At 42.9% G+C, this 20,278-nt stretch overlaps 1 protein-coding gene across 4 annotated transcripts; it reads left to right on the top strand.

The window, feature by feature from the left end:
* Positions 1-659: 659 nt before the first annotated feature.
* LOC109413326 (polypeptide N-acetylgalactosaminyltransferase 16) lies at positions 660-20,121 on the top strand. 4 transcript variants are annotated; one of them, XM_019687045.3, is made up of 5 exons: positions 660-1,171; positions 8,002-8,621; positions 18,578-18,816; positions 18,870-19,398; positions 19,462-20,121. In XM_019687045.3, the coding sequence occupies exons 2-5, from the start codon at positions 8,275-8,277 to the stop codon at positions 20,087-20,089; spliced, it is 1,743 nt and encodes a 580-aa protein (XP_019542590.2). In that variant the 5' UTR covers positions 660-1,171; positions 8,002-8,274; the 3' UTR covers positions 20,090-20,121. The 4 variants fall into 4 exon arrangements, with proteins under 4 accessions (XP_019542590.2, XP_019542589.2, XP_062699260.1 ...); XM_019687044.3 differs by having other exon boundaries at positions 660-1,181; XM_062843276.1 differs by lacking the exon at positions 660-1,171 and adding an exon at positions 1,239-1,451.
* Positions 20,122-20,278: the final 157 nt, after the last annotated feature.

Below are 20,278 nucleotides of genomic sequence, written 5' to 3'. Positions count from 1 at the left end.
TTAGCGCTCTATTCGGAATGTGTTCATTTGCGGGGAAACGTGGTTATTAGAGCTGTAGGTAATTTCTCGCTAATTTTTCGGGTTTGTTTAACGATCGTTTTATGATCGTTAGGAAACGATGGTTGAATGCAAAACAACTGCTGTTCTAGCTTATACGGACCAGCGCAGCGCTTGGTTGAAATCGTGAACTGGGACTTAAACTTTTAATGGCAGATTGGTGATTTGTAATGTTTTGGTTTCTATTGGGATCCTAATGAGGTATCACATTTGGGACAAAACGCATTAAATTTGAATTGGTGTTAACGCAAAATTCTTACACGTTCCATCAATTTAATCGTTATCTGTTTGATTATTTATTAAGTCGGAAATAAAGCCAATGAGTCTTAACAAAGAAATAACTTCAATCAATCATTGTTGAAATATTCTAAAGACATCCTAACCTGTAGTAAACAAATATGTAAATTTTGTAAAGCTTTATTCAACTATCTATAACACAAAACTTAATTCCGAGTAAAATTTAATCCATTTCGTGTGATTTTTTTATTTGTTAACAGAGCCGAATATGTCATAGAACACCGCCTACTGAAGCAGTGAAAGCCGCCGTGCCTACGCTACTCGTTCAAGAGCAGCTTGACCCCATTTGTTTACTAATTAGAACTTTCTACGGCAGAATCAATCCAGCAATCATCATTTCCGCAAATTAGTAGCACATCGCCGCCGCAGTAGGCACATTTGCACGTTGATGCAAATAGAACGAATGAATGAACGAACGAATGAACGAATCAGTAGGCGCCGGCCGGCCGCACCGCCCCGCCCCGCCTGCTGCGTGGAGCAATAAACGAAGGCACGCGTGGAGTTCGCCTACTTTCGCAAGCTGACATGGTTGTTGGTTCATCAGTATCAATTGAGCCGGTAACGCGTTCGGTTCGAATCGAACGCAGCGTGTTGTAGGTATTCTATTGTGCTACGCGAATTCCCATCGGACCGGATCAAACCGGGAGCTTATCCGCGGGCTAGCCAGGTGGCTTCGGAACGTGATCGAGCGCGTGTGCCAGTGCATTGTTTAGCGGTGCCGAACTCAATCAATGGTCACATGTGATTTCCTGTCTTGTATATGGTGCATTGAAGTGATGTTCTTTCAATAAATCGCCCATTAGCGGGGTGGTCCAATGTACGTACAGGTAACTCTTTTCACTGTGATTAGACTCTTATTATTGTTTTTGCTTATCATCGTGGTAGCCGATGGTTTCGTATGTACCTGATTTGTAAGTAGTAGCCACAGGTATAGGTGCGCTCGGCTAATTTCGGGGTCTTCTGCAATCGCAAAAACCGCGACCCGGCGCCTAACAGTAATAATGGCCCAGTGCCTGCTAAGATTGCGGCGAAACAGAAACGAAGAATCCCCAAAAACAAGCGGTGGCAGTAGGTAGTGGTCTTCTCTTCGCTGCAATGTGAGTCATTTTTTGGCTTCGCGTAAAATATTCGTGCGGTGCGCTGCGGCAAGGTCAGCTATCGATCCGAAGCGGTGGCACAGCCATCAACATCAACGTGGGCCTTCCCGTATGACGTGATTGGAAGCTCGCCGCTTAGGGAGGAGCCGGATAAAGTGCATGGCATACTGAAAGGCTTCACCACACCAAGTGAATTCATGTGAAGTGATAAATCGAAACATTAAATTTAGTAACATTTACACATGAAAATTAAGTGATAAAAAGCTTGTTTTAGGCTTAGTACAGCTATTTCAGAAACATGTGTAAACATACTTTTCGACTAGGGATAATTAAAACGTGTTGCATTTTCCGACGTTTCGGCCCTTTGTATTTGACCTTTTTCAAGGGTCAAATACAGGCGTATCTAGATACAGGTAAACTTCGATACCAATGGTGTGTCTGTCTGTCCAAGATTTGTGTGTGGTAGTCAACTCCACGTTTCGTAACACCGGACGCAGGATGGAACCTTGCGGGACTCCTGAGGTTATGTGAAAGCACTACCGACCCACCTCTGTGTCGTAAACTGGTACTACAACTTCTAAATAACTTCCGAGAATCTTGTAATGTACCCGGGTATCCCCAGACGCAAGATCGAATCGGCAATAGCTGACGAACTGGCGCTATTAAACGCATTCCTTACATCCAGAGTCACTACTGAACAGTAACGAATCCCCCTTCTCTCACGCTCGAGTGCTTTCCCGGCGGTTTTGGTAACCGACAGGATAGCGTCTTCGGTCGACCTCCCCTTCCGGAAGCCATACTGGCTACTCGAGAGACCATTTACACCCTCGGTGTGCCTCAACATTCTATTGAGGATGATCTTTTCGAGCACCTTCCCCACCGTTTATATCAAGCATATTGGTCTATATACCGACGGGTCTCCGGGTAATTTCCCCGAGTTTGGCAATAGAACCAGGCTCTGCCTCTTCCATACTTCTGGGATTTCTGCAAGGCAGACCTCAACAGCTCGGGAGCCTCTGCAATAGCTACTTTTAAGGCCAGGTTCGGAACTCCGTCCGGACCTGGGGCCTTACCTACGCTAATGGACTTTGCTATCCCCGCAAGTTCCACATCGGTGACCCTCTCCTCATCGCCAGCCCCAGTCCTCGGCTGTCCTACGAAAGGAGGCCAAGGACTAGGATCATGACGCGGAAAAAGTCCTCCAATGATCCCCTCCAACATCTCTGGAGATTTCTCTGTAGGAGCCATTACACCTATCGTCTTGGCCTGTAGGCATCACTCCACGGATTCTTATTGACAGAGACCCTCGAAGCAGACCTTTTTGCTGGCCCTTATCTCGTTCTTCAGCGCTGCTCAATTTCACGGCCCAGGCATTAAAGCCAACCGCTATTACCACCGGCCTTCGCCCTGTTAACACGGTCGTCATACAGTCCAGCCAGTGGCGTAGCCAGAAATTGTCTCTGGGAGGGGTTTTCAACGGTCAATGATACCTTTTTTTGTTTGACACTTACATTTTGTAAACAGTAATGAGCAATTGTATTCGTAGTTTGAAAATAGCGGCGCAGCCGAAAAAACGTTTCGTCTCAAAGCGCTTTATACTGAAAATTTGTTCCACAAATTTTGGCTCTGTGGGGGGGGGGGGGGGGGCGGTGTTGTTTAACCCTAAAATCCCCCGTGGCTACGCCAGTGAGTCCAGCATATACGTGAATTGCTCGATCGGCCACAGTGGAGGCACATAACCGCTACAGAAGAAGACTCCGTTTACCTTGGCGACCACGAAGCCCTCATTGGTAGTAGAAACCAACTCCTGGACGGGGTATTTACCCGTCGTCCATATCGCCGCCCTTTTTCTGAAACCATCCGCGACCCAATTGTATGGGTACTCGTGACCCAATTGTATTGCGGTGTACACTGTGATTTGTTCACTGCGGCTTTCTTGAAGGCCGGGCACCTTGTACCAGCCGTTGGGTGCCTGTTGTTCACGGATTTCCGGGTATAAATCAGACAAATGGGTGGACTCGTGCAGCTGATTCTCTCCACTTTAACGGACTTTTAGGTTACCTGTGTCCCTGGCGGTCCCTTCCGTAGCCGAATGACTGTGGTGGCCACCTGCACGTTGCACTGTTGCCGCAGTGCCGTGACTGTTAGATGTTACGAATCGTAGCAACCTATGAATTTATATGAATTTGTCATTAGAATGAAAATAAATTAGTCTTTAGTAAACCGTCAATCAGTTTAGTCGAATTTCCCTACACCTGAATAACTCCAACTACTCGGTGTGGAAATTCAAGGCGGAAATGCTGCTGACTCTAGAGGACATGTGGAAGTACATTGAGGATAAATCCCCGGAGCCCCTGACGGACGTTTGGAAGGTAGGAGACCGCAAAGCAAGAGCGACGATTGCGCTGCTGGTGGAGGACAAGCAACACCCCCTGATTCGTGATACGAAGACGGCCAAGGAAGCATGGGAAAACATCCAGAAGCACCACCAGAAGACGTCCCTCTGCTCGAAGGTTGTGGTCCTGAAGCGATTCTGCAACAAAACGTACAAGGACGGAGACGACATGCAGAACCATTTGTTCGAGCTGGAAGAGCTGTTTGGTAAGCTGTCGTGTGCTGGACTGGACCTGGGTGAGCCGCTGATGGTTGCACTGGTGCCGAGGAGCCTGCCCGATTCCTTCGATATGCTGACAACGGCCCTCGAGAGCCGTTCCGACGACGAACTGAAACTGGAGCTGGTCAAAACCAAGCTGCTGGATGAAACGGCGAAACGGAACCACGGATCGGCGGATTCAGTGTTGAATGCCAATTGTTCGAGGAAGAAGGCAATTGTGTGTCATTTTTGCAAGAAAATTGGCCACAACCAGACGGATTGCACATGTGCGGCGAGCGAGGATTTTTCGAGGATCTCAACGAAAGCTACGTTAAATCTGTCAGCCTGGCAGATGGAAAAATTGCGAAGGTGGATGGCGTCGGCTCAGGGCGGTTGTTGTGTTACTATGACGACGGAAAAACAACCACCGTTACCCTAGGCAACATGCTCTACGTACCAAGCTTTGAAATCAACCTCCTCTCTGTACCCAAGCTCGTTGAGAGAGACGCCGCAGTGACGTTCGATGAGGTAGGATGCCGGATTCTCGTCGGCGGCCAACTAGCAGCGGCCGCGGTCAAAACTGGTGGACTCTACAAGGTGAGAACAACGAAAGAAGTGACGATGGCTGCGAAGGACCACCACAACGTGGACTGCCAACACGTGTGGCATCGGTGATTTGGGGGCATCGCGATCCCAATGTGCTCGAAGAGATGGTTAACAAGAACCTGGTGAATGGACTGAAGCTGTACGATTGCGGAGTGCGATAAGGATGCGACTGCTGCCAGAATGCCAAAATGAGTCGGAAACCGTTTTCAAAATCGGTGGATAGGAAATCCACGGCTGTGCTCCACGAGGTCGACGTTTACGACCCTGTGGAAAACGTATCGGTGTCAGGGTGCCGATATTTCATGAGCATCATCGACGACTACAGTAGGTTTTGCGTCCTGTACCCTGCCGTGTGCAGCATAGATGTCCCATGTTCTACGGGAATCCCTATTAACATGGGACAACTATGCTGCCAACGGCAGTACCTGCTTCGGAAGAAGGAAGAAGTCCCGGAGAAGATAATGGAGTACGTGGCCCAATTCGGCCGGCCGCTCAAAAGCAATCAAGGCGGCGATTATACCGGAAGTGCGCTGAGAAAGTTCTACAGGCAAGAAGGGATTCGGGCGCAATTCACCGCTACTCTTCTCAGCAGAATGGCGTCGCCGAGAGGAAGAACCGGTATCTAGTCGAGATTAGCCGGTGCATGCTGTTCGATGCCAAACTTCCAGAGTGCTACTGGGCTGAGGCGGTAAGTACTGCTGTTTATTTGCAGAACATTTTGCCTTCGAAGTCGGTTCCAACAACTCCGTTCGAGCATTGGCATGGATGTGATGCACCTGAAGGTCTTCGGTAGTGCGGCGCACGTCCACGTCACCAAGCAGAAGAGGAAGAAGTTGAGCCCGACGTCGACAAAACTAACGTTCGTTGGGTACTCGCCGGACCACAAAGCATACCGCTTCTTGGATCGATCAACTCGACAAGTGGTCATCAGTCGTGACGCAAATTTCGTTGAGGAGAAGCTCCTTGAACAGGCCGACAGCGTCAGTGGGTATCAGGAAGCGAAAAATTGTCATTGATTTTGAGCTTGGATCGAGGCCAGTCGATGTCGAGGCTACGCCGGCGGTCAATCAAAAACCTTTGGATGATTTGGACAGCGATAATGAATGTGGATACGACACTGCAGACGATTCAATGCTGGATGAAGGCGCTGCGTTTCCCCAGAGATCGATCCGTCAAACCAAGGGTATGTCTCCAGTGCGATACCGCGAAACGATTGGCATGGTTTCGCATTCGGATGCTGGACCACGAAGCTACGAAGAAGAAATGGCCAGTCCGGAAAGTGTATTCTGGAAGACAACGATGGACGAGGAATTCCGTTCTCTGATGGAAAACGATATGTGGAAGACCATCACGTTTCCAGCCGGCTGCAAGAAGGTTGGTTGCAAGTGGGTGTTCAAGCGCAAGGAGGATCAAACCGGCAACGTCGTACGGTACAAAGCCAGATCAGTCGCCCAAGGCTTTTCCCAAAAAATCGGATGCGACTATGACGAGGTTTTCGCCCCGGTTTCCAGGCAGGTCACCTTACATTCGCTGAGGAAGAGGAATCTACTCGTCAAGCATGTGGACATCAAGACTGCCTACTTGTATGGTAAGTTGAATGAAGAGGTCTTCATGAATCAGCCTCCTGGGTACGAGACCGGCAACTCCACCGGTGTGTATCGCCTCAAACAGAGTCTATATGGGCTCAAACAAGCGGCACGGGTCTGGAATAAAACGATCGACGATGTGTTCAAGCAAGGTGGATTCGTGCAGTTATCAGCCGATGTGTGTCTCTACGTCCGGACGAGGACGAGCTCTTCCGCTTCGGTGACCTCGTTTAGGTTTCTTACCTTCAGAGTCTCCTCTGCTGTAAGAGGCCTCTACCTCTACCCCTTCGCCAAGGACCTCTTCCGCCAAACTTTTGTAGGTGGCGCCCTTGCGAACCTTGTCGCTCTCTTGGATCATTTCGCCCGCACGAGTACGCCTGATACTGCACACATCGGCTCCCAGATCTACGAGCTTGGCATCGCTTCGCATCGTTTTCAAGACGTCCGAGTATTCAGACTGTTTGGTCTTGATGACGAGCGCGTCGCCTTTCACGTGCTTGGCACCTCCTCTTTTACGCCTTCTTGGTTTGGCGTCCATGATCTCCTCGACCTGCGGTTTTTCCTTCTTCCTCTTCCGTTCGACTTTGGTCCAAGGGGGTCCTCCCCTTGGTTTACTCTACTCTGTGGTTGCTGAGGGCCTAACAACGGTCGCAACCCCCTGTTCTCTTCCACGCGGGACGGGCCAGCCTTTTCAGGCCCAACCTTCACAGCTTTCCGGGACGCCTACATGGAGTCCGACTTGCCGGCATTCCTCAGATTCTATAGTTGCTCCAGAAGTTTCTCATGTAATGCTTCCAGGTATTCCTTCAAAAGTATCTCAAGGAATTTTTCCAAGATTTCCTTCATATTGTATCAAGATTTTTTTTTTCAGTAAAGTACAGTTGTACCTGTGCATTTTTTTCTACATCTACCTACATCTATGATCTTATTAGTATCTAAGCATAACAGTTCTAGGAGTTTCTATGAACATTCCGTTTTACACCGATTCCCATCCCAATTCGCTCACTCGCGCTTTCGTGGAATAGTTTATCGCTGGTTGGTGCTGCTGATAAGGAGAACATCTCGAATCAATCGAACAAACGCGCGGACGATGACTCGTCATCGCCAGGTTCCCATGTGCGGATTCTAGTTTCGCGAGAATGTCCCACAATCACTATCCGATGTTTATTGCATGATGACCGCGACGTTGAACAACAATGAAACCATTTGTTCAGATTCAATTGAAAGGCGTGAAGACCGGCAATTATGTAGTGTAGCACCAACAATCATCGCAGTGCAACGGAGAAGAGTGCAATTGGTTTAGGAGACACGGAATGGTGCAAATTGGCTTCAATTGGACCTTGGTTCAGTTGTGCCGCGCGTCGGAGGCAGATGTGTCCAGATAGCTAGATCGCAGATCGCTGATTGTGAGTTTGTTGCAAATTGGCATGCTTCTGAACATCCTAGCTGGACCCCTCAAGTCGATTAGAACACATCTTAGACATTTCAACGCGCTTAGACGCATAGCGTATATTGCAATTGATGAGTGGAACGCGACGGAAATAGTTTTCCCTGTATGCAGTATAGGACCAATGAATGCGAATACATAATGTTTTTGTAAACATGAGCTATAAAAGCTAATAACTATGAACAACTCATGAAAACGGGTGATATTACAGGGTCAACAATGATTCAGTAGTGTCGATTGAACAATAAACAAACTCATTTTTATCAGTTCAAACTGTACAATAGACTTTTCATGCTTCTTTTATATGTTTCATTGCAGATAATCGAGAATAATCCTACTTATTAGAAACAAAAATAAAACGACGCCACAAGAATCCCACTCAATGCGTTATCGCACCCGACTGTAACCCCGAAAGCACGCAAATCGGCACCAAACCAACAAACCCAGATAGAGATTAGCCGCCGTCACACGCAGTGCCACGCTACCACAGACCGACCTAGCCACATGGCCTTGCTTCCGCGGTGACCGCGGGGCGTACCACAACCAACTATCAGTCACTCGCGTGTCGTTCTTGAATCCGGCGGCGGCAAAATGAAAATTTTCTTCCGCAAAAAGTGCGGCTTTCTGGTGATTTTGGTGTTTGGGCTGCTGTTTATCTTCTGGAACAACGTCTACCTGTTTCACGAGCCGCAGATCAAACGGAAAGTGGAAGACCTAAATCAAACCGCCAGTCTGGCGCGGGTCTACAGCAGCTGGAACGAACTGAGTAGGCGCGTGGCTGTTGGCGGTAATGCAAGTTCGAACTACGCCGAAACGGTGAGGTCGCCGTTGGCGACGCCTGCTTCGACCAATGGCACATATCAGCGGCACTACTTCAATCTGGAGCTGAGCGATCGGATTGGCGTCGATCGGGCGCTGCCCGATACGCGACACGCAAAGTAAGTCTTGCAAAGTATAAATCCCAATTGAATGTAATGACTAGTACTTGAAATCTCTTTATTATTTACGTATTTTGTAAAATTTTCTCGTTTTTTTTTAATATTTTTACTTGAAAGAAAAAGATTTGATATTAGAATAATATGTCGAATTTTAAATGCATTTGAAACATACTTATTAGGGTGGCCCATACTTATATGAAGAAGTCTTATCTCCTGAATCAGCTGTTTTGGACTAGAAGCTACGTTAAAAATTTGAGCAAAATCGATTATGCCTAAGATGGCGCTCAACAAGCTTGAAGTTTGTATGGGAAAACTTGCCAAATGTATGGTTTGCTTCGATATCTGTTTTGCTCTTGGTTTTGCTCCTACAGTCGACCCTCTACATGTCGATGTTCTATATCTCGATATCTCTCCCTATTTCGATGGTTTGTTCGGTCCTATTAATCAGCATACATTTTACCTTTCTATATATCGATATCTCTCTATCTCGATGCGATCTCGTTCGTTTTTGTTCGAGATTTTCTCTCCATATGTCAATATGCCCGTTTTTACAGGTTGCTAGATCTCGTTTCTTAGATACAAAACATTCTGGAAAGGTGAAGTGACATCTGTTTGTTACGGTTTTTCCTAGTTACGGACGATTTTTCAATCTAGTGTGCATTACAAATTGGTTCTTGAGTTCGATCTCTCCCTATCTCGATGGTCCCTTCAATATCGATATGTGGAGAGTCAGCTGTATTGAAAAGACTCTAACTAGCCGACAACTTACCTCTCTGGTTTTAGGGCGATTCCCAGAGAAATTTTCCCAAGGAACCGCTACAGAATTTTTCGAAGGAAAAAGATTGAAAGTTTTTAAGCAATCTAAGATATTTCTGGAATTATTGAGAATTATTCGTTAGCACTCTTTTAAGAATGATTTCTATAAGACATCACAAAACCTAATCATTGCCGCCACAACAAACCCTCTTGTATGGCTTATCACGCTTTAAGAGTGCCAGTTTCGAAAAATAGTCGAAAAAGCCTCCAGAGGTTTCTTTTTCCTGCAAATGTTTCTCCGGGAAGAAGTTACTTCAGGAGTTCCATCGGAATCAGGAAATTCTTCTGCAGTTCCTTCCAAAGGAACTCTTGAAAATTGTTCAAAAGACCTGCTGCAGAAATTTTTGAAGGAACTCTTCAAAAAATTGCCGATTGAACTTCTTTAAAATTGCCTGGAAAACTTCCAGAAGCTATTCATTGAGATATTTCAGAAAAAAATATTGGAAAAATTTACAAAATACCTCCTTGAAATCCCTTCGAAAGAGCTCCTGGGAGAATTCGCATTTTGTTTTTTGGAATCAGCCGAAGTATTTTCCAAAATAGCTAATGTAGAAGTTCTTTAACCCAGCAAACACACGATCGTATATGATGATGCATACGATGCTAAAGTGGAGGCGATATGCGCACTTAACACGCGGGTCTATGGCCTCCACTTTAGCATCCTATGCAACTGCATATATGACTTTGCGTTTGCTGGGAATGTATTGATAAAGGACTTTAAGAAGGAACTATTTCCCCATGAACTCCTGAAGCGAATCCCGATAAATCTTTTGCAGGAATTGCCGAAGCAACTTCTGAAGGATCTTGGATTTGAACGGATACGCAGTCTTCCCGGTTAAACTCATCAATCGATCCGCCAAAATATTCTTCTGAAGGATTTTCGACTAATTTCTTGTAAGAGTTTTCAAATAAAGTAATGTTGGAAAAATGTCCAAAGAACTGACTCTTTTAGGAACTTCAAAAGAACACACAAAGGAAACAAAAAACCTGAAGAACTTTAGTAGGATATATTGTAGGAACTTCAAGATGAATTGCATAAAGATTTCCTGAAGGGTTTCCATGAAATTCCAAATAGACATGTGCGCCTATGCACATCCCACCGGCGTCGGCGTATATAATAATCTAAGCTACCACCAGTTCTTTGGAATTGTCAACGTTTCTGTACCCAAAGAACAATTTTTTCCTTTTTTGCGCGTAAGGAAATCACGGATTTTAACAAAAGCTATGTCCAGGAGAATTTTGCTGTATTTTTTTTAAGAGATTCCTTGAAAACGTTCTTCATAAAATTTAGAGAAGATTCTTCAAGGTAGAAGTATATAAAATCACATGCCTGTTCTATGGATATTTCTAAAACTCTTTATAGACAAGTGTTGCCATGGTAAAATCAGAGCTGGTCAACCAAGGTTTCCAAATTACAGCGACCCCTATACTGGTACGCCCCCAAGGAAATTACTTCAATATTGAACCCTATGCGCGGAACATTTTAAAACATCATATGCTGCTAACGTCCGACAGCTCGAAATTCAAGACTGTTTAATAAAAATAGAATCTACATCTAGGAGTTGCTTAGAGATTCCTACAGAATTGTCTCCAATAATTTCTCAAAGAACTCTGGAACCCTTTTAATGATTTCAGAAATAATTCCTCAAAAGAAACCTCAAGGAGTTCCATTGCAATTTCTTTCAGGTTTTTTTTTAGATTTTCCCAGGAATTCCGTAAGAAATTTCTCAAAAATGTTTTTGCTATATACCTCCCGGCGTTTCTCCAGATTTAACCAAGCCATTCCTCAGAAAAATCAATTCCCAGAGAAATACCTTAACAAATAGGACAGATCGGTGAAGTACTAGAATTGTAGTAATGAGCTGAATTTTAGTATGGTGAGAAGGTCAATTCTCCGTTTCTGCAATAAAATGGTGCAAAAAGCGAGGGTATTATGATTTCTTACCTAATTTGATGCTGTTTAAGCAAAACTTTGGGCAACAGTGTTGTTGTTTTCTCCAATTCTTGCAATATAAACAACATAGTTATCCAAAGTTGTGCTCGAACAGCAGCAAATTAGGCAAATAATCATAATACCCACGCTTTTTGCAGCATTTCATTGCAGAAACGGAGGACTGACCTTCTCATCATACTAAAATTCAGCTCATTACTACAAATCTAGTACTACACCGAACGTGCCCCATTGCAGAGAAGTTCATTTAGTCAATCCTTTAGAAGTTGCATCAAAGATAACTCCAGTTATTTTTTCAGCAGTTCCTCAAAAAAATCTTGCATGAAATTCTCAAAAGGTTCCTCCGAGTATTCATACCGTTTTTTTCCATCGATTCCTTCAGATTTTTTTTTACAGGAATGCTTTCTGAAATTTTTGTTGGAGCTCCTCGAGAGGTTCCTTTCTGAAGATTTTTACGGAGATTCTCTCCGACATTACTTCCCAAATTACTCTAGAAAGTTTTTAAGAGATTCTTCTCGAAGTTCCTCCAGGGGTATCTCAGAAGTACATCTAATATTCCTCCAGCAATATTCTCTTGGGATTTATCAAAACTTTTCTTCAGGGGTTTTTTTTAGACGCTTCTGGTACCCCTTCAGAGATTCAGTTTTATCTAAAAGTTCGCCGAATAGAGTAAGAGTAATTCATAGTCATTCATAGCTCTGCCCCGATTTTGGTATACGCGTGCGACCCTGACTTTCTTCGACAAACTTCTAGATAGAACTACAAAGTAAAACTTTTCCATACACTGGTTTTTTGATTGCAAGCTTCTGAGCTGAGAGAATAGCAAATGAGTGTATCTGAGTTCAAGTGAGTGTTTACATCGCTGGTTTCAAACTTCTGCAGGGTTGCCTCCGAAAATTTCTCTAGCGCTTATTTAGGAAAATGATTAAGAGGTTTTTGAGCACTTCTACCTTCAGACAGCTTGCAATTCTTATATGAACTCCTCCAGAAGTATCAACGGCAGTTCATACAGGGTTTGCTTTAGGACATACTCCAAGAATCCTTTCCGAAATGTATTCAAGAGCCTCTCAAATACCTTTGTCTGTAGTTTCTGCTGGGATTCATGCAGAATAGATTTCAAGGATTCTTTCGAGTGTCCTTTAGAAATCTCTTCAGGGTTTTTTTTTCAGAAAGTCCTCCAGGAATTTCTCCTTGAATTCTTCCACAAGTTTCTTATAAAATTTGATGAATTCCTCCAGAAGGGAATCCCCCAGGTATTTCCCAGAGATTCCTACATAATGATTGATTCGGAAATTGAGTCAGATTTTTTCAGGATTCTTGTCAGGATATATTCAAAAAATAATAATATTGGAATCTCCAGGAATTCCTTTAGAAAATCCTTCATTGATGAAGTATTTCTGTAAAATCTGAAGAAATATCTGCTGAATATCCCTGACAAAATTTCCCAATGGATCACTAGAGAAGCCTTTGGAAGAATTTCCAAAAAAAAATACGCTGGTGAATTTCTGAAAAGCTCTAGATGAATTTCTGTTGAAATTTTTGAAAAAGCTCTAGGTGAATTTCTGTTGAAATTATCTTGCTGATATTTACGGAAAAATCCTTAGACTACTGAAGGAAATTCTCGAACAAATCCTAGAAGGAGTTTCTGAAGAAATCGAGTAATTGAGTAAAACCTGGGAACATTGCTCGTCAATCACTTTAGCAATTTATTAAGAAGAGAAATTCCTGGAGGAATCCTCTATCAAAATTCATGGATTTTCTGAAAGAATACTCGGATGAAGTCGTGAAAGTTCTTTAGGAAAACCTGGAAGAACGCATAGAGAAGCTATTCTGTAGAGTATAATAGAAAAATCCCATGTGATACTTTCAAAGGAGTTTATTTAGTAGTTTCTAGGGAAGTTTTCTAGAGCAATTCCTAAATGCATCTTTTAAAGAAATCCTGAAAGAAATAGGAGGAGGAACTCCTGACGGAATCTCTGAATTTCGGCAACTTATTGAAGAATTCTTGGATTAATCTTTAAAGGAACCGATGGAGGAATTCCTTATAGAATAAAGGTCTATAAATTACGTCATGCTTTGAGGAGGAAAGAAAGATCAGCAAAGTGTAACAACCCATACACAAATTTGAGAGGTCGCTTACAAAAAGTTTGCTATCGACGAGATGGGGGGGTTTGAAATGAACATTTTTTCTCGTGGCGCATTTTATCAAAGGGGCAATTTTAGATAGTATCTATATATGGAGAAATCTGAAGCGTTGATGAGTTATCTCAAGGCATCCTTGAAAAATATTTCTGTAAGAATATTTGGAATATTTTTCAAAGAAATTTGTGTAAGAATTCTAAACTCTTGATTTTTATTTAAAAAAATATCGCGGTAAAATGTTTTGAATCTGTGGAAGGTTTTCTGAATGAATCTGCGGAGAAATTTCTGAATTAATCAGTGGAGGAATTTCTTAAGCATGAAAGGTTTTCTAAAAACTATCTTGATAAAATTCCTGGAGGTTTCTCTAAACCTAGAGCAAAGGGGGAGAAATTTCTAAAGAATTCATGGAAAAAAAAAATCTGAAGAGATCCGTGGAAAATTATCTAAAAGACCGTGTTGAACATGCCGGAGGAATTTTATTAGGAATTTAAGAGCTCCTCGAGGATTCTCGAAGAAGTTTCAGGAGGAGTTTTATACAGGGTGTTAGGTTCCTGAGTGCAAACTTTTTAAAGGGTGATAGAGGACCATAAATGGTGAAAAAATTGTTCTACGCATATGGTCAAATCTCAACCGTTACGTAGTTATTGAACTACCCATGTTCTTGACTCTTATTGCCTTAACTGGCTATAACTTTAAAATGGTCAAACTTATCGCAGTTTTTAGACCCTTATTCGAAAGATTATTGAATTTTCTATCAAATGGCATCTTTCAACCAATTGGTTTAGTTAAATAACTAAGTTTTCTAGAGCAAATAGCTCAAAAGTAGTGTGTTTTAATTTGTTTTTGTCAACTATCTTTGAAAAATGTGTAATAATTTAAATTTTTTTTCTTAGGCAAAGTTGTGGCCCCTATTCCACTCTACAATTCGTTCTTTGACATCAAACTTCCATCTCTTATCGTTTTCTTGCATTTTCGATTTAAACGTCGCATTTCAGATCATAAATTTGCAATCGCCATGGTAAGCACTTTTTTGCGCACTGTGCCGCACATTTAAATCAAAATTGCAAGAAAACGATGAGAGCTAGAAGTTTGGTGTCAAAGAACGAATTGTAGAGTGGAACAGGGGCCACAACTTTGCCTAAGAAAGAATTTTAACTTATTACGCATTGTAGGATGTTGGGGTCAATATGGCCCAGACAGCCACGCTGATCGTGCCCTATGCCATTGTGGTGCAAAAATCCTAACATCTTAGGAGGGTTAAAATATTACTTCTGAAGGAACTTTTCCAAAAAATCTCACTGCTATGAAAGGACCCCAGGAAAAAAATTCGCAATATCTTCTGAAGAGTTACAAAAACAATTCAATGGCTGAGAGTAGCTGACACTGACACTCTTCTGAGCCCATGGCTCTAACGGACCTGGATATAATCGACGAACGGCACCTCATAATGGACCCCCAATCGGACTGGAAAAAGGAACAACCAACAGCCATTCATCAACATCCTCGTGCTCATTGTGTTAATCGAGAAACGGACTTAATAAGACGCGGACAAGACATAAGACCGGTAGGAAAGACACGTTGAAATCTATCTAGTCTATCTATATATATAAAAATGAGTTTGAAATTCCTTTGAGGCAACAAAACTCATGAACGAATGAACCGATCAGCATGACTCTTGCAAGGTTCGGTTCGTATTCGTGGTGGCTGTGTTCATATATGTACAAAAAGTTACGAAAATCGGCTAGAAATGTAAGAAAATTGATATACCTAGTACTGATTTTTTTATGAGATTGGAAGGAAATCAACACGATCAAAAAGAAACCAATCTAGAGTGCGGTGATATTTTGATCCCAACAGTTGTCAAATCACCACAAGACGGCAAGACAAAGTTTGCCGGGACAGCTAGTTCCTAATAAAAACAAATCCAGCTTGAGTCGTGTTGAAAGCACTTCTACTTTCTTTATTCTCATCTCATACACATATTTGACCTGTGATCTGTTCGAGTGGAAGAGAGGAATTATCGTTTAGCAAATAGGGATGTTCTAATCTGCAGTCACAACACTCATCATTCTACCATGATAGGGTAGAAAGTGAAAGCAGCGCAATGGCAACTAGTTCGATATAGTAGAATAGAATATAGGGGGTTGTGGGGCAAGATGGCCACCCTAAGCTTAGGCGCCTTGGGAGCATATACTTTCATTAGAATATGGCTATTTAACACTCATCCCCTTTGTTTCATGTCTTTTCTATCTTCTTAACAAAAAAAAGTATTTTATTTTGCACTACGAATACAAAATACATTCATTTGAAAAAATCTACTTTCGACATAGAATTTTTGCCATATGGGGCAAGACGGCCACAGAGCTAAATTCTGACAATGAGAGTGCTTCAATCCCTAAGAAACGATCAATAAACCAAGGTCGAATCACCCGCAACGCTTTGCCTACAGAGGGTGTAGTATTTACCAACATTTTCTTTATGATAATGTTTGAAATAAAATTGATAGAAATTTCTTTGAAAATGTTCTATGATTTGGTCCATTTTTTCAGCAAACTTGTTTCTCTCGAAACGATTTATCTTCAGATACATTACTACTCTTTTCTTGCATTAACTGTAATTCAACGTCTTGTAACGAACCCTCTTATGGCGGTTTTAGCTATGATCTTCCAGCCCTGCGCCAAAATATTCAATGAAATAAATCACCGTTCAACACTAAATCACTTCAAAGTTGTTTTGAGGTATCATCTCCATCGCAGTTAATTTTAACTGCTCCAACTAATATGAAAAAGTAATTTTCTGTGGTTTTGCAGTATCTCTAAATATTTATAACAATTTTGAGGCTGCTTTAGATTGATTTTCGGATGGCGACATAGACTTTACCACAGGTGGCCATCTTGCCCCGAATGATTACGATACGTTTATCATTTTTTATATGATATAATTAATTTAAAACATAGGAATTTTATTGTTGAGGTTTAACAACAGTCACATATAGACACCATTATTTTTTAAACGATGTTATTTCATTACTATTCCTTAAAATCAGATGACCTAATACTATTAGAAAACACTGTTTTTGAACACTCAAACTTCAAACACTATTTTATAGCAGATTTTTCAAACCAATAGTAATAGTAAACATGAAGCATTGTTTATAATCGCAACCCATGCAGAAAATATTTTTGTGTTGCGAATCAATGCTTAAAACACAGGGTGAACAGAAATTACGAGGAATCTTATGCAAAGTTTTCTAAAGAACTCACAGAAGTACTTCTCAGAAAAATGTTCGCAGAAAAGACGTCGTAAATGAACTTCTTGTAAAAGTTTCTGAAGTAACTTTTGGAAAGGAATGTGCTGGAGAAGTCGTTGAAGGATCTCCTGAAATACTGAGACTTTTCCTGAAGAAAATTTCATTCACTAGCTGTCCCAAGTGGTACTGTGAATACTTGAGCGAGGTCTCTTCGAAAATAATCTGCACAAATTCTTCTAAAAGATATGAAGAAACTTCTGTAGGCACTTGAAAACATCCAAAATCAATAATTTTCCACTTCGTGTATCTCGGAGTACTCCCAAAATATAAATTTCATTTCGAAATCCTTATAAAACATTGAGTAGGTAGTTGCTCCCGAAACTTGATCTAGACTAAGTACATGGTCCCGTGTAGAGATAAAGCGCTGCGGAGTACTGCGAATATTAGTAATTTTCAATGAGATATGTTGGACATGATCGAAATTGCTGCATCCTGCTTTTGCACATTTGTTGACGAACGGGTAAGAGCAAGGTGGAGAAATTTCTAGAAAGTTCAACCTACGTCGTCGAACAGGACTATTGTGAAACAAAACACGGCAAACTTCATTGGGCTTAACACGTAGTGCGAATTTTTAAAGAGGGATTGCGAAAACATTTCCAGCAGGGATCTAGGTAAAGGTCGATGACTTCATGAACGGCCATGAACGCGGTTGAAAATGATCTGAGAGTACTAAACGTTCGGGGACCTAACACCTCAGATTTTCGCTTGAACCGTGGTTTTGGAACGCTAGATTCAAAATATGTGCCACATAAAATATTCCATCTTGGGTTTTATTTCCATATATATTTTGTATGAGATGATTTGGGCAGAAATATCACAATTGGCATTGCTACATTGCGAAAAAATAAATATTTTTGATCTCTTTAATATGTCTTCTGAACCGTTCTCACTGTTGAAAGACCTACACGGTAAAAAATCTGCACTCTGATATGAACAGATTGGCACTTGAATTCGCACTACTGTTCAATCAGTTTGTTATCATTTAAAAATCATTTGAAAAAGAACATTCAATGCCTCTTCAATTTTAATAGAAGTCCACTTCAATTCGTTGTTGACAATGTTTTGATTTCAAAATCAAAATTAAAAAAAAAGTGTGTTCCCGCAGCACCCAGATTCGATACCAGGACCTTAAGAGTCACGGTCTTCTGCTTTACCACTACACTACTTCACATCTGATAGTGAGGTGCGAATCGAAGCGAAACACTTTCTACCACCTGTCATCTATATTTACTTTCATGCCCAAATCAGTCATTACCAAATCAACAGCTTTTCACTTTGGATTGTATTGCTTTGTACAGTAGTGCAAATCGAAGCGATTTTCAGTTGATTTCTCCAGTGGGTTTGTTTTGGTTCTCAAGTCAACACTGACTGCATTGCGATATCAAAGGAAAAGTATTTCAGATCATGTTGATTGGGATGTTGAATAGTTAAGGGATTTTTCCCTTACATCGAGCGTGCAGAATTTTTACCGTGTATAGAATTGCTTCTTTTAAACTCATGTTTAAACTCAAACTAAACTCATGGCTCCCATTTTCATCCCACGAAAAACAAAGGATTGAAGCGCTGTTTGTTTTGTTTCTTATTTTTGTATTTTTTGTTATAAGTGAGCACCCATGAAAACAAAAAGAACGGAGTCAATCGGTGTCGTAATCGCTTGTTTTCGAATAGGATGAAAATGGGAGCATGAGATTGCTGATGGCACACATACATATTAAACCAAAATCTCCTCCATTACAGCTGCCATACCCGGGAATTCCTAACCTCACCCGGTCGCACCACATCTGTGATAATCACGTTTTACAACGAGGCCACCTCGACGCTTCTGCGTACCATCGCCAGCGTGCTGAAGCGCACACCACCCGAGCTGCTCCAGGAAATCATCGTCATCGATGACTGCAGCACGGCGCTCGAGCACGACCTGGACTTCCTGAGTCGGATTCCGCTGATACGGTTTCACCGGAACTTTGTTCGGGAAGGTAAGTGATTGCCTGCGGGAAGAAGAACTTCATCCCTCGACCACTGAAGCAAGGCTTGATCCGTTCCAGGAACATCGGGGTGGCGTACGCCAGCGGAGACTTCGTCATCTTTCTGGACAGTCACTGCGAGGTGAACCGCGGATGGCTGGAACCGCTGGTAGATCGGCTGACGGTGGATTCCACGGCGGTGCTGAGCCCGATCATCGACATCATCGATGCGGACACGTTCGAATACCGGCCGAACTCGGCCCGCTTGCGAGGTGGATTCGATTGGAGCCTGCGGTTTCGTTGGCTTCCGGTTGCAGAGGAGGAACTGGAACACCGGAACCATGACGAGTCGCAGCCGTTTTTCAGTCCGGCTATATCTGGAGGGGTGTTCATAGTGTCGAAGGCTTTGTTCCAACAGCTTGGGGGGTTCGACAGTGGGCTGGAGATTTGGGGCGGAGAATCGTTGGAGTTCTCGTTGAAGGCGTGGCTCTGTGGCGCCCATGTGGAAGTAGTTCCGTGCTCTAGGATTGGGCACGTGTTTCGCCGAAAGCATCCGTATGGGTTTCCGCTAGGAAGTGCCACCACTTATTTAAAGTAAGACGCGACTAGGCTTAAGACACTAACTTGTAGACTAAAACGAATCATTGTTTATTACAGAAACACCAAGCGGATCGCCTCCGTCTGGATGGACGAGTTCCAGAACTTTTTCTACGAAACCCGGCCGGAGGCGAACGGACTCTCGGTGGGATCTCTACAGCAAATGAAGGATCTGAAGCGGCGACTGAACTGTCGAAAATTTAGTTGGTACATGCAGAATGTATTCTTGGACTTGAAGTTGCCCAACGAGAATAATGCCGCCTTTGGCCATTTGAGGCACGGCGAGCGGTGTTTGGATGTGAAACCAAAGTACAAACGGTCCCGGAAGCGAAGTCATCGCCAACATAGGCTCTCTCAGGGAAACGATGTTCTGTTGGTGGAGTGTAGCCGGGACGATGCGGACGGTGCCACCAAGTGGTCCCTGAACAAGAAATCCGGCCAGTTGGCAACGGATTCGGGGGCGTGTATGAGTGTACGGAATGGTATGGTGCATCTGGAGCAGTGCGAGGACGAAGGTGGGAATCAGCAGTCGCAGCGGTGGGAACGGAAGGGCGGAACGCTGGTACACAGTGAGACTGAAATGTGCCTGGAAAACCTGGTCAGCGCCGATGTGGGCGTGAGTGAGTGCCGTAGGGGAGCTCCTAGTCAACTGTGGAATTTCTCCGTAGAGATACAGCATTTGAGATGAGTTAGTTAGGTAGAGCAATAAATTGATTTTTTTTTAAATTTATTTGTTGGTGAATATGATCCGAAATAGATACCATTTCAGGCCTAACATTTCAATAGGTCCTATATGCATTTGAGAAGCTCTCTTTGTCCACTTTCTCTTTCAATTACTGCAATGTAATGGTACACTTTTCAACTATTTTTCCAGTCA

The sequence above is a fragment of the Aedes albopictus genome, unplaced genomic scaffold (assembly GCF_035046485.1).
Source record: "Aedes albopictus strain Foshan unplaced genomic scaffold, AalbF5 HiC_scaffold_128, whole genome shotgun sequence".
Lineage (NCBI taxonomy): Eukaryota > Metazoa > Arthropoda > Insecta > Diptera > Culicidae > Aedes > Aedes albopictus.
The sequence above is the reverse complement of the archived record's forward strand: the minus strand, read 5'-3'. Positions and strand labels throughout refer to the sequence as shown.

Coding starts and splice junctions, on each gene's coding strand:
- LOC109413326 (XM_019687045.3), top strand. CDS start 8,275: ATGAAAATTTTCTTCCGCAAAAAGTGCGGCTTTCTGGTGATTTTGGTG. Junction 8,622..18,577: donor CCCGATACGCGACACGCAAA/GTAAGTCTTGCA, acceptor CCTCCATTACAG/CTGCCATACCCGGGAATTCC. Junction 18,817..18,869: donor CCGGAACTTTGTTCGGGAAG/GTAAGTGATTGC, acceptor CACTGAAGCAAG/GCTTGATCCGTTCCAGGAAC.